This window comes from Trachypithecus francoisi, unplaced genomic scaffold (assembly GCF_009764315.1).
Source record: "Trachypithecus francoisi isolate TF-2019V2 unplaced genomic scaffold, Tfra_2.0 Lachesis_group14, whole genome shotgun sequence".
NCBI lineage: Eukaryota > Metazoa > Chordata > Mammalia > Primates > Cercopithecidae > Trachypithecus > Trachypithecus francoisi.
Genome location: NW_022681459.1, coordinates 45,106,900 through 45,119,590, shown reverse-complemented (window position 1 = coordinate 45,119,590; position 12,691 = coordinate 45,106,900). Strand labels below are relative to the sequence as shown.

The 12,691-nt window shown below is 43.7% G+C and overlaps 1 protein-coding gene across 6 annotated transcripts in view; it reads right to left on the bottom strand.

Annotated features, from left to right (window-relative positions):
• SEZ6L (seizure related 6 homolog like) overlaps positions 1–12,691 on the bottom strand; it is a 218,526-nt gene that overhangs the window by 80,726 nt on the left and 125,109 nt on the right. For all 6 annotated transcript variants that reach the window (XM_033233061.1, XM_033233062.1, XM_033233064.1 and 3 more), the window contains exons 3-6: positions 12,399–12,532; positions 9,821–10,013; positions 7,717–7,902; positions 1,106–1,271 (exon numbers count right to left, since the gene is read on the bottom strand). In XM_033233061.1, coding sequence (XP_033088952.1) covers positions 1,106–1,271; positions 7,717–7,902; positions 9,821–10,013; positions 12,399–12,532 — 679 coding nt within the window. The remainder of the gene's footprint in view (positions 1–1,105; positions 1,272–7,716; positions 7,903–9,820; positions 10,014–12,398; positions 12,533–12,691) is intronic.

Genomic DNA, 12,691 nt, shown 5'->3' with positions numbered 1-12,691 from the left:
TGAGAATCAGTCAACTCAACCAGCTCAAAGGGTGGCAGCTGATGTTGGGAATAGTTAGTGCTCCTCATCGCATCTGTCATCCAGTGATGAATGGGAGCTGGTGCATAAATACCCCAGCTTCCTCACTCTTCCAACAGGTACACTCTGAGGTAGGCTCAACACAGTTGCCCAGAGGTCTCCAGTGGACAGAATCCCAATTTTCCCAGCAGTCACCTGATTATTAGTGCAAACAGTATTCACAATCTCACTTTCCCATGCACCTCCTAGTGCTTAGTAGGATCAGCTCCCCAGTAAACTACTTCCTCTCACATCCTTATCACCATGTCTGATTCCAAGGAAACCCAATTCAAGACAGCAAGTCAAAGCAGCTAAAGTCCTAGTTTTCTAGACTATCTTAGAATAAGATCGCAGAATAATCCAGAATATTCTAGAACAAGACCCCATAATATTCTAGAATAAGACCCCAGAATATCCCAGAATAAGATCCCAGAATATTTCAGAACATTCTGGAATAAGACCCCAGAATTTCTAGAATAAGATCCCCAAATATTCTAGAATAAGATCCCAGAATGCTAAAGTTGTATAATGCTGGATTCTATGCATATTATTAAGATTCTACAGACACAGTCTTGCTTAGATACTGCCTGGTAACTTCTCCCTAGTTCTTTCATGTGCATACGTCTAGTTTTTCCTTCTCAATTTCCTATCATGCCAGAAACTAATATTTTCTACTTCTTTCCTATTCTCCATGGAGCCTAATATATGGCTGGGTACTGAGCAGATGATCAATACGTACTCCCTTTTTGTTCAACTGCAAAAAGGGGTGTGCAAGAGAAAGAATAGGGCAGTTCCCTTTTTGCCTCTTCCCCTAGCCTGCTGTGTGAGCTGGGACAGGTCCCTTTCTTTGTGCATGCCCCGGTTTCCTTATCTGTAAAAGGAAGAGATTGAAGCTGATGGTGTCTAAGATATTTGCCATCCACCCCAGCTCTTCTTTTCTTGAATTCCGTGAGTCAAAACTTCAGCGATTTCAAGACTCCAAGTCCCCAAGCCATGTTCTAATATTCTTGGAGGAAACGGAGTTGGGTGTGGACCTTCAGAGCTTTACCTGTCCTTGTCATGCAGCGACAGCCTCTCAAAGTGCAGATGCAGCTTCTGGCCCTCTGGAGCTTCAATCGTCCAGACGCAGAATTGGCTCCCATTGGTGTTTCCAGGGTAACTTGGGGAGAGGACGCGGCCGATGGTGGCATTGTGCACTGTCCCTCCACAAGGAGCTGGATCCAGAAAGGGGTGGGTGGGCAATGTGAGAGAGCAGAGAGGGAGAGAGAGAGGAGAGAGACAGAGAGAGAAAAAGAGAGAGAGAGAGAGAGAAGAAAGTGAGTGTTTCATTCTCCCCTGATCCCCACCCCTGCCCCTTGCCTAGGGTGAAACATCAGAGACCTGGAGCGGGAGGAAACAGGGCAGGGAGAGAAAGCTTGGAAGGGAATTGTCCTCCTGGGAGCAAATCCTCCTGTTTGACAGGAGATTTCACTCTACAATTGGAACCATCAACATGTGTATTTCATGGTAGGGAATGACTGCTATTTAATGACAGTTCTATGGTGCTGGCTGTGCCCTGACTTTTAATCACAAAATGGCAATCAAGAAGGATATAAACAGGCAGTTCACAAAAGAAGAAATATATTTCTAGTACTAAGTAAGCACGAAAAAATTCAGCCTCACTAATAAAAAATGAAATGCAAATCTAAACTGTATTCTACTTTCATCCACTTAATTGGCCAAGATAAAAAGCAGTCATAAAATCTGGAGATGGTAAGGGTGATGGGAAAGGCTCATTCTCATCATAACTGGTTAGAATGCAAACTGTTATGACCTTTCAGGAGGGTGATTTAGTGAAAAGCCTAGAAAACATGCTCAAACACTTTGACCTGGTAAATATGGTTCTGGATAATTATAATAAGAAGATTTAGAGATTTGCACCAAGAGTTAGGAATGAGGATATCTTGTTTCTAAGAATGAAAAATAACACACACACACACACAAAAACCAAGATGAATGTCCACTCACAGATGTTTAGTGAAATACATCATGTGCCACATAACAGTATTTCAATTTACAACAGAGAGCATATATGACAGTGGTCCCATAAGATTTTAATATATTTTTATTGTATCTTTTCTATGTTTAGATAAACAAATACCATTGTATTACAAAGTATTTAGCACAGTAACATGCTGTACAGGTTAGTAGCTGAGAAGCAATAGGCTGTACCATATAGCCTAGGTGTGTAGTAAGCTATACCATCAAGGTTCGTGTACATACACTCTATGATGTTGACGAAATGATGACGGCACCTAGAGATGCATTTCCTAGAACATATCCGCATCGTTAAGTAATGCTTAACTGTAAATACACTCCAGCCACTCAGAAATTAAATACCATGTTCTCAAAGAATACTTCAGCATATAGGAAGATGCTGTTTTTTAAGTGAAAAAAAAAAAAACGGTTAGAAAATAGTGTGCCATACCTATTTTAATGAGCTATTTGCAAGGATCTATTGAGACCATGAATATAAAAGTGATTTGTTCTTATTTCTTACACTTCACTACTTTTGAAAAATTTCTTACCAGAATCATCTTTTTATCATAAAAATCTAATGAAAAATATTAAAAAGTGATTTGTACACTGGAAAGAACACTTTCCAGTTCACAAGCAAGAAGGTGTTCTTATTTTTACTCTAATTCTTAGGAAATATTTGGTTCTGAGGAAATTGTTTTGTCATGTACTATTTGGGAGAGCAATTTTGAATTTTCCTTTCTTTTCTTTTCTTTTTTTTTTTTTTTGAGACTTTTCTTTTCTTTTTTTTTGAAACAAAATCCTGCTCTGTCGCCCAGGCTAGAGTGCAGTGGCATGATCTCGGCTCACAGCAACCTCCACCTCCCGGGTTCAAGCGATTCTCCTGCCTCAGCCTCCTGAGTAGCTGGGATTACAGGTGCCCACCACCATGCCTGGTTAATTTTTGTATTTTCAGTAGAGATGGGGTTTCACCATCTTGGCCAGGCTGGTCTCAAACCCTTGACCTCGTAATCCACCCTCTTGGCCTCCCAAAACGCCAGTATTACAGGTGTAAGCCACTGCACTCAGCCAGTTTTGAATTTTCTAAGGAGAGCTGGTGGATAGCAGACACCTCTCAGCGAGTGTCGCAGGCAGTCCAGGAGGAAGGGATGTGAAGTATAGCCCAGGTTTATGATTGGGTCCTACACCACGACCAGCATTTCATTGGGAGCCATTTCTATCTTTTAGGAGGATCAAAGGAGCTTGGAAAATATTTCCTTCCCAAGCACAGAACCCTTGGTTCCCCCTTCATTTTCAGAGAAATAGGAGAGGAAACAAAAGTTGGACAGGTTATTTGGAGCCATCTCACAGATGGCTAAGGTGTTTGTAGGTTCCACAAAAGCTGGGACACTTTTTGTTTGCTTGCTTTCATCATACTACCAGCAACCAGAAGAGCTCCTGGTATGTAGAATGTGGTCAGCAAATATTTCTTGAGTACCAACCATTAATTTTGCAAAATAGGAAAAAAGAAGTTCAAGGTGTTACGCCACTTCCTCAAGGACATACACATAAGTGGAGCAGTTGAGATTCAAGCTCAGGATGCCTCACTCCAGTATCTCTTACTGAAGTCACTACTCCGCTGTCTGTCTTATTTATGATAATCTGTTAATCCAGAAAGGTACATGGAATATAGTGGATGCTTTATAAAATGTTTGTTGAATGAAAGAATGAATATTTTTTCTTTTTTGTATCTCTAGTATCAGCTCAAAGCTTGATACATAGCAGGTACCCATTAAATGTTTGTTGAATGACAGTATGACTGAATGGGGCTTGCGGTAGCAGAGAAGGGTGGATGACTCTTCTGTCTGCTCCAGACTGTGTTGTGACCTACAGCAAAGACATTGCCAAGAAGCTCCATACTTCTTTCAGGACCACAGACAGAAAACTAGGTTCATTTCTCTCTCCAGGCTGCCCTTCTGTCCTAGAGGAGAGGTTGTCCTGTGAAATAAGCCAGCCCTAGGTTCAAACCTTGCCAGTTAGCTGCTGTGGATCTAAGACAAGTCACGTGAGTTTACCCACTGTAAAATGGTGATAAGTCCACCCTCCTTATAGGACAGTAGTGAGAAATCAATGAAATGATGGGTACGGGGCACTTAGTGCCATTCCTGGCACAGAGTGGGCACTCAAAGCATAGCCAGCTCTATTGCCCTGTGGTTCAGGAGCTGAGCGATGGAGGACACTGTCCCTGGTGGGGGGCTCTGGCCATCTGTCCTCCCAAGCCGTTGATCGTTTGCAGCTTCTCTGCTTCCCTTCTTTGCCTAATTAAGCCGACTGATGGCTCTGTTTGGCTTCAATTTGCCAGCCGTGGCTCCCCATCCATCTTTCTTAGCACAAATTGAAGCTTAATTCCTCCCTGATTTCACACATAGATAAAAATTAATGTGAGAGAGGCGTGGAGACCAACTGCCCTATGGTTTCGATTTTTATCTTTGTTTAAAAAAAAGAAAGAAAAATTCTGGAGGGCCTTGGGGGAACAATACTGTAACAATTAAATCTCGGAATTCATCATTAACTCTCATTTGCTTTTTGAGCTCCATTTGGCTATGAATAACTGGAGGGTGGGAATTATGCTTTATTATTTCCAATATTCTCTTCACACACGGCTCCTAGCCTGGCACATAGTAGGTGGCAGGGCAACCTATGCTATCTCAACCACCATCAGGACTTTCGAGAATTCTGAAAGGCTTTTGTTCTCTTGAGAGCTGAAGATGACCAAGGCTGTGTCCACTGGTGCAGGGATAGTGTGGTACAGACCAGTGCTTCTCCAGGTGTAATGTGCACACGAGTCACCCAAGGGACATGTTAAAGTGAACATTTTGATTCATTTGGTTTTGCATGGAGCTCAGGATTATGCATTTCTAATAATTTCGCTAGTCTGAGGAGCACATTTTGAGTAAGGAAGTTGTAAGGGGAAGATCTCAGGAGAGAAGGGTTCTGGACTAAGTTCTGCCACTTCAAGTATGTTATTTCATCTCTCTAAGCCTCATTCTCTTTGCCTATGAAAGTGGTAAGCTTATCTCCCTGAGTTCAAGTGAAATAGTAGATATTGTCCATCTTGATTTCCATGGATCCACTCTGACCACCGTCAATCATTTTTGCCAAATAGAAGTCAGAATGATCACCCTTATGCTTACATTTTTCCAGATATCTCCTGCCTAGTCCACCTGTCTTCTCAAGACCTTGAGCAGTACAGTTTCTGACCACTGCCCCAGCCTCCTGTCCTGATATTTTCTCTGCCCTTTAGCCAGATTGATCTTATGTATTTATTTGCTCTCTCAAACTCATTGAGTTCCTTCCCACCTCTGAACCTTAGCATATGCTAGTGCGTCTGCCTGAAATGATCCCCGCCCCCCACCCCCCACCATTTTCCACCCTCAGTCTATTTCCTACTCAACTTCCAAATCTTGGAGTGTTATCAGGTAATCCTTCCTTGACCCTTCACTCATCACTGTCCTCCTCCCAGGTGAGGTCCTCTATCACATCTTCTTCCTGCACACGTTTTCTCCATTGCAATGCCTCTCACAATCACTGGTGTCTTCTCTGTCCTCACTCTGCATCATTCCACCCAGTGAATTTCTTTCCTGGTCCTTAATACAATCTGTTACCAGCATGTTTGCATCCTTGTTTACTTGTTTACACACTACAGCCTCACCTTGACTAGAAACTCTGTGAGAGCAGGAACTGGGTCAGGGTTCCTGCAATAGCTCTAGCAACAGGTGCAATGCCTACCACACAGTGAGTGCTCAATAGATGTTTGTTGAATGAGTACATAGATAGGAAAGGCTCTGAATGACAAACAATGCCCAACAGGTGCTTAAAATTCCATCTGTCCTTGAAGTCTCAGATTCTATCAGCTGGCTCAGCAGGCCTACTTCTCTTTACTAGAGGGCATCAGACTGCCTCAGCAGCCTACCTTCAACAATTGCTGGGCCGGGCGTGGTGGCTCACGCCCGTAATCCCAGCACTTTGGGAGGCCGAGGTGGGTGGATCATGAGGTCAGGAGATCGAGAGCATCCTGGCTAACACGGTGAAACCCCATCTCTAGCAAAAACAGAAAAAATTAGAGAGGCGTGGTGGCGGGTGCCTGTAGTCCCACCTACTCGGGAGGCTGAAGCAGGAGAATGGCATGAACCCGGGAGGCGGAGCTTGCAGTGAGCGGAGATCATACCACTGCACTGCAGCCTGGGCTACAGAGCGAAACTCCATCTCAAAAAAAGAAAAAAACCACCACCACCAACAAACAAACAAACAAACAAAATTTCTATGTGGTGACTGAGTAAGTGACTTCACCTCCATGAGCCTCATCTGTAAAATGGGGATAATGGCTCCCATCCTATGGGATTGCTGTGAGGATTAAATGCAGCCGCTGGCATGGTGCACAACACATATTGGCTGGGCTTGAAAAATAGCAGTAGTTACACTCAAAGCACACGAAAGAAAATTTAATTTTGCCAAATGTAAAAGCTTTGTGCATCAAATAACACTGTTAAGAAGTGAAAAGACAACCCATGAAATGGGAGAAAATATTTGCAAACTACTGATAAGGGTCTAGTGATCAGAATATATAATGAATGCTTACAACTCAACAACACAAAGACAAACAATCTGATAAAAAATGAGCAAAGGACTTGACTAGACATTTCCCCCAAGAAGATCTACAAATGGCCAACACACATGTGAAAAGATGCTTGACGTCATTAATCATCAGTGAAATGGAAATTAAAGCCACGGGATCCCTTCATACCCATAAGGATGGCTATAATAAAAACAATGACGTGGAAAATAACATGTGTGGGCAAGGATGTGGAGAAACTGGTACCCTCACATTGCTGGGGGGAGGTAAAATGGTGCAGCTGCTGTGGAAAATCGTTTGATGGTTCCTCAAAAAGTTATCCATACAGTGGCCATAAGACCCAGCAATACCACTTTCAAGTATATATCTAAGAGAAATGAAAACCATATCCACACAAAAAACTTCTGTACAAATGTTCATAGAAGCATTGTTCCTAACAGCTGAAAAGTAGAAACAACTCAAATGTCTACTAATGAATAAACAGATCGACAAAATGTGGCACATCCATACAATGGAATATTATTCAGCCATAAAAAGAAATGAAGTACTGATACATGCTACAACATGCATGAACCTTGAAAACACAGTGCTAAGCGCTAAGTGAAAGAAGTCAGACATGAACGTCACATATTATATGATTCCATTTACATAAAATACCCACAATAGATAAACCCACAGAGACAGAATGCAGACGGCTGGTTGCCAGGGAGTGTGGGGAGGAGGGAGGGGTGGGGAGCGACTGCTTTCAGTACAGTGTTCCATTGGGGCGTTAAAGATGTTTCAGAGCTAGATAGTGGTGATGGTTGCACAGTAGTGTGAACATACTAAAATGTCTCCAATGGTACGTTTCATATTATGAAATTTTTTGAATTTTGCTCCAATACAAAAAAATAAATAAATAGCAACAGTCATCTATATTTGGAGCAGTTTCTTCCCCTGGGCTGAAAGCCATTCCCTGAGGTCACTCTCGATGTCCTACAGGTTGGTCTTTCCCCTCTTAGCGGGACCATCAGGTTGAGACTGCAGCATACCTGAGCAGATGGGCTCCTGGCTGCTCCAGTGCGGCTTGGAGGCATTGATGCACGTCAGCATCTTAGCGCCCTGGAGCTCATAGCCCAGGTGGCAGTGGAAGTGGGCCACCCCACCTGAGTGCAGGTCCATCACCGTGACATCCCCAGAGTCAGGCCGGCGGGGAAAGTTGCAGCTCAGCATGAAGGCTGGGAAGAAATGCAGAGGCAGACTCAGTCACTACACGGAGCGGGAGATCAAGAACCTGACCCACATCCTGGGAGCCAATTTGTGCTGGGGAGAGAAGATGAGGCCCCTGGGGACTCCAGAGCTCCAGAGAACGCTATTTTTGTGACTCTCTTTGATCATATCGTGCTGAAGCTGCCAGGTTAGCACTTTCTTGGGGCTTAAAAATTGCCACCTTGCCTAACCAGAGACAGTGGGTTTGGGATGAAAAAGGAGTTTCCATACCTCCTTTGAGCCTATCTCTATCTATGTGGACACAAAATGGCCTTCTCTCTGGGACTGGGAGGGGCAAGACCACCCACGAAGTTTAGTCTCACCTGCATGCACATCTTGGGTGCTTGTTAAAAATGCAGATGCTTGAACCAGGTCTTTGGGAAATGCCCAAGGATATGAAAGCTTGAGAACTACTGGCCTGTGAGACAAGAGCTTGGGCTTTGGAGGGAAAACCAGTGTTAGTTTACACTCTTACTCTATCAATTACAAACGATGTCACCTTGAGACAAGGACTCAGGGCCTCCACCTCACAGGTGGTGGAGGGGATTAAATGAGATAACACAGAGAAAGAGCCTCCTCCGCAGTCAGTAAATGGGGGTAGTAAAAGGGTGCAGGGGGCCATATTGAATTCCTCAGTTTTCACAAGAAGATGTCAAATTCATGCTAGCTTCTTCACCCTAGACCATAGTCTGACCTCTCCTGCAGCATAGAATATCTGTATTCTCAGTGCTGATTAGGAGGAATACATTCACGTTCACGATTCAAATTCCTTTTTGTTGTTGCTTTTAAATTCACAACAACAGCAAAGGGAAGTATCCATATTGAAAAGTTGTGATGAAGTGGACACTCCCCTATGTAGTCATCCACCTGTTTCAGAAACAGGTGAGAGAAAAGTTGAAAATGAGTTGTTGTTTTCAAGTGTCTGGACGATTTGATATAAAACATGATGACTCTCAATATCTGGTTGCATGGTTCACGAATCCACTTTCCATTCATGTATTTCAGCAGTTGATAAGTATCCAAGGGAAAGTTCCTGGGTGAGGCAAAGGAGACCTGAGGTCATGGGAACTGCGCAGGAGGAAATGGGGTGGAGGGAGAGTGGAAGCAAAGAGGAAGAAAAAGGGGGACTAGGAAAGGAGAGAGAGAGAGAAAGAGAAGGGAGGGAAAATAGAGGGTGGAAAGGAAGAGAAAGAGAGGAGGAAATGAAGAAACACACAAGAAAAGAGGGAGGAGAAAAGAAGGAAGGAAAAAGGAAGTAAGAGAAGAGGGGAATGAACAGAGAGCAAAACAGAGGAGACTTAGGAACAGACCAAAAGGAAGAACAGTAGAGAAAGAAGAAAAGAGAGAAGGATCCTGTTAAAGCTCTTTATCAGGAGTCTGTGGATGCACAGGGGATCTACGTATTGAACGCAGGGCCTGCCAACTTGAATGAAGGAAAGTTACTTGCTTATTTTCATTAGCCTCTACCTTAGCTGTGCTATTTCCTGACAACAAACTGCAACATTGTAGTAGAACCTGTGACTTTGACACCAAGAGAAACCACAGATATTTTTCACATCATAATGGGTATCTCAACATATTTCTTATGCTCCTTAGTACTTTGAAATGTCAGCAGTTATAAGAACTACTAGAAGATATTGTTTAACGAATTAATAAAAAGCACATAGATTAAGGCATCATAGATTATAACAGTATTTTGATAACTGCAATTCAGTAATACTGTTTTCTTTAAAATTGTATATATTTTATTTTATACTTTTAAAAACATTATTCTGAGAAGCGGTTTGTAGGTTTTACCAAACTGTCAGAGAGGCCCTGGCACAAAAAGTTTTAAAATCCTTTTCTCCAGAGGGAAACTGAGGCTCTTCAGCCTTGGTCTGACCCTACCCTGGTAGTGTAGCTGGAAGGTCCCAAGGCCATCGTCCTGGAAGGTCCGGAAGTAGACGGAGATGGTGTTGGTGGGGCTTCGGATTACCTGCCCCTCCACCAGGAGTGTCTGGTTGGCCAGGACGGTCAGGGTGGGGCCATCCACCCCGCGGATGGACAGCAGTTCCCCCTCGGACAGGTTCACACTCTTCACCTAGGAACAGGCAGAAGCAGACAGAGACAAACTCTGAGTTGTGTTTGAGACAGAGCCCTCTGAGGTTGCAAAGATGTCACTGAAAAGTAGCCCAGGCACTGATAGCCCCTGGTCAACAGGACCGCTGGGCCCCATACCCAGCCCACAGGAGCCCTGGGAACATCAAGGTCCCTCTAATTTCCCCAGAATCCAAGGGGATAGAGTGAAACCAAACTGCAAGGCAGAGGCATTGCAAGGGACTTGCAATGTGAGGCCCCCATTGCTGTGTCCTGTAAGAGGGGCCTTTGGCAGAGGCCCGGGAAGCTAGCGGGTGGGATACATTATCCTGGAGCTGGTAAGTGGAGGCAGCATTTGGATCAGCTTGTGCTTGAGGTCCAATCTCCAGGGAGCCGAGAGAGGCATTCCACCAGAATGTATACTCTGCAAGGATAGGGATTTCTCCATACTGTTCCATGTTTCCAGTGCCTAGAATAGTACCTGGCACATATTAGGTGCTCAGAAAATATTACAAAAAGATTGAATATGTTCTTCCATTTTCTGCATAAATTGGTAAGTGAGGGGTGGGGGCCTCATTTCTAGGGTACTCTCTGGCCGACTCTCTTATCCTCCCAAATCGTGGCTACAACTGCAGGACAATCAATCCCTACCTCAAAGGATCAAGTGCTTGCTTTGCAATTTACACTCTGTGGGATTTGAGAAGAAAGAAGGGAGATACTTTAGTTGTATGCAGGGAGGCTGAACAAATGGTATGTGCATGTGTGTGTGTAAGGGAGACTTTAGTCAGGTTTCAATGCCCAATTTGAAGACTTATGCTTTTACAAGTAGGGTTTGGAATTTTAGTTTCTCTGCCTCTCCTCTAAACAGGGCAGGCCTTACCCACAAGCTCTTCTTCCTTCGGGCCTTATATCTTATCCTCTTTTCTCTTGGATGAACTCCTACTCATTCACCAAAGCCCCATTAAAATTGCCCTAATCTATGAGCCCTTCCCTGATTGCCAAGGAGTTTGCCTGTCCCTTTGCTGTGATTCCACAACATCCTCTGTAGATACCAATTAGAGTCCTTATTAAATGGCATCCTATGTATTTCTCTTTTAGGGCAGGCATTGCATCAGTTTTTTATATCAACATATTCTCCTGTATCAACAGCTTTGCCTGGTGCATAGTAATTGCTCAATGAATGAACTCTACTGTGCCTGGTAAAAGGCTCCACACAGTGTTGACACATAGTGGGTCCAATACTCTTCATGACATGGAGGAAAGGGTTCATTAAGCACTAAAATCATCTGGACTGCAGATTTTCTCCAGTTTATTTGAATTCCATGAACAATCATTAAGCACCGACAGTGTGCCACACACTGTGCAAAGCTCTGGAGTCTGCAAAGACTACAGGTTCTACTCCTGAGGGGCCTACCTTTTGTTTTTGTAAAAACAAAAACAAAAACCCTTCCTAAGGTAAGGTCATACACCTGCCCCAGCTCAGAAACTTTTGACAGCTCTTTATTTCCCACGAGAAAAAGGAACATGTTCAGGGTGATTAGCATACTGAAGGTAACGGATAACATGCACTGCATGGTCGCGATTTCTGCTGGACTCTGGCCAAATGATCTCTCTCTCTCTCCTCTCTCTCTCTGCTGGGCTGTGGCCAAAAGCTCTCCGCATTGTCATATTTTCTGCTCCCTCAAATTTTAAAAAGCAGTAACATTATTCCTATTTTATTGATGGGGAAACTGAGGCTCAGAGAGGTGAATCTCCTTGCTCAAAGTCACGCAATTTTAACTGGAAGAGGTAGGACTTAAAACCCAGATGTTTGAACATTATGCCATCCTGCTTTTCCTCTCTTACTGTGTGGGCAAAAGTTTAAGAATAAAATGTTCTAATAACCAGAAAATGAAGGAAACCAAGCAAACAAGCAAGCAAGAAAGAAAGAAAGAAGGAGAAAGAGAAAGAGAAAGAAGCAAGAACGCAAGCAAGCAAGAAGGAAAGAGAAAGAGAAAGAGAAAAAAAAGAGAGAGAGAAACAAGTAAGCAAGCAAGCAAGAATCAAATGAATCAGGTGGAGCTTCCGTGTGTGTGTGTGTGTGTGTGTGTGGTGTGTGTGTGTGTGAGAGAGAGAGAGAGAGAGAGAGATAAGCAGAGTATCATGGGATTTTCCTTCTGGGAAATGCCTCAGAATCTGTCAGCATATCCCCTCCATCCCTATCAAGATATTTTAGTGAGGCATTGAGTTAAGAACTCCTACTCATTCGCCAAAACCCAGCTAAAGTTGACCTGGTTGAGCAAAGACAGAACCAAACTGGTTAGCATAACAGTAAATGTGACTCATGCAATCCTCCTGAGACTTCCTGCTAGAAGAGGCTGCCTCTTGTGAGGTACCCTCCTGGGGTTACCTGGAGCTCCACCCCATAGCCAGTGTAGACTGTCACGTTGTATGTGCACTCCAGAAAGTTGTTGAGGGGCAGCGGTGGGTAGTCGCTGGAGTCAATGTACCCCTCAGGATTGGAGAAGCTCACACTGCAGAGAGCTGGAAGGAAGGACTTTAATTAGGACACCGAAGACATCTTGGATGTAAGCTCAACCATGGGCTGTGGGCTGGAATGGGGGCTTTAGGAGAAAAAAGCATTTTGCTGTTCCCATCTGTCCTTCTGGTGTTAATTCTTCAGCTCCAGAATCGACATGATAA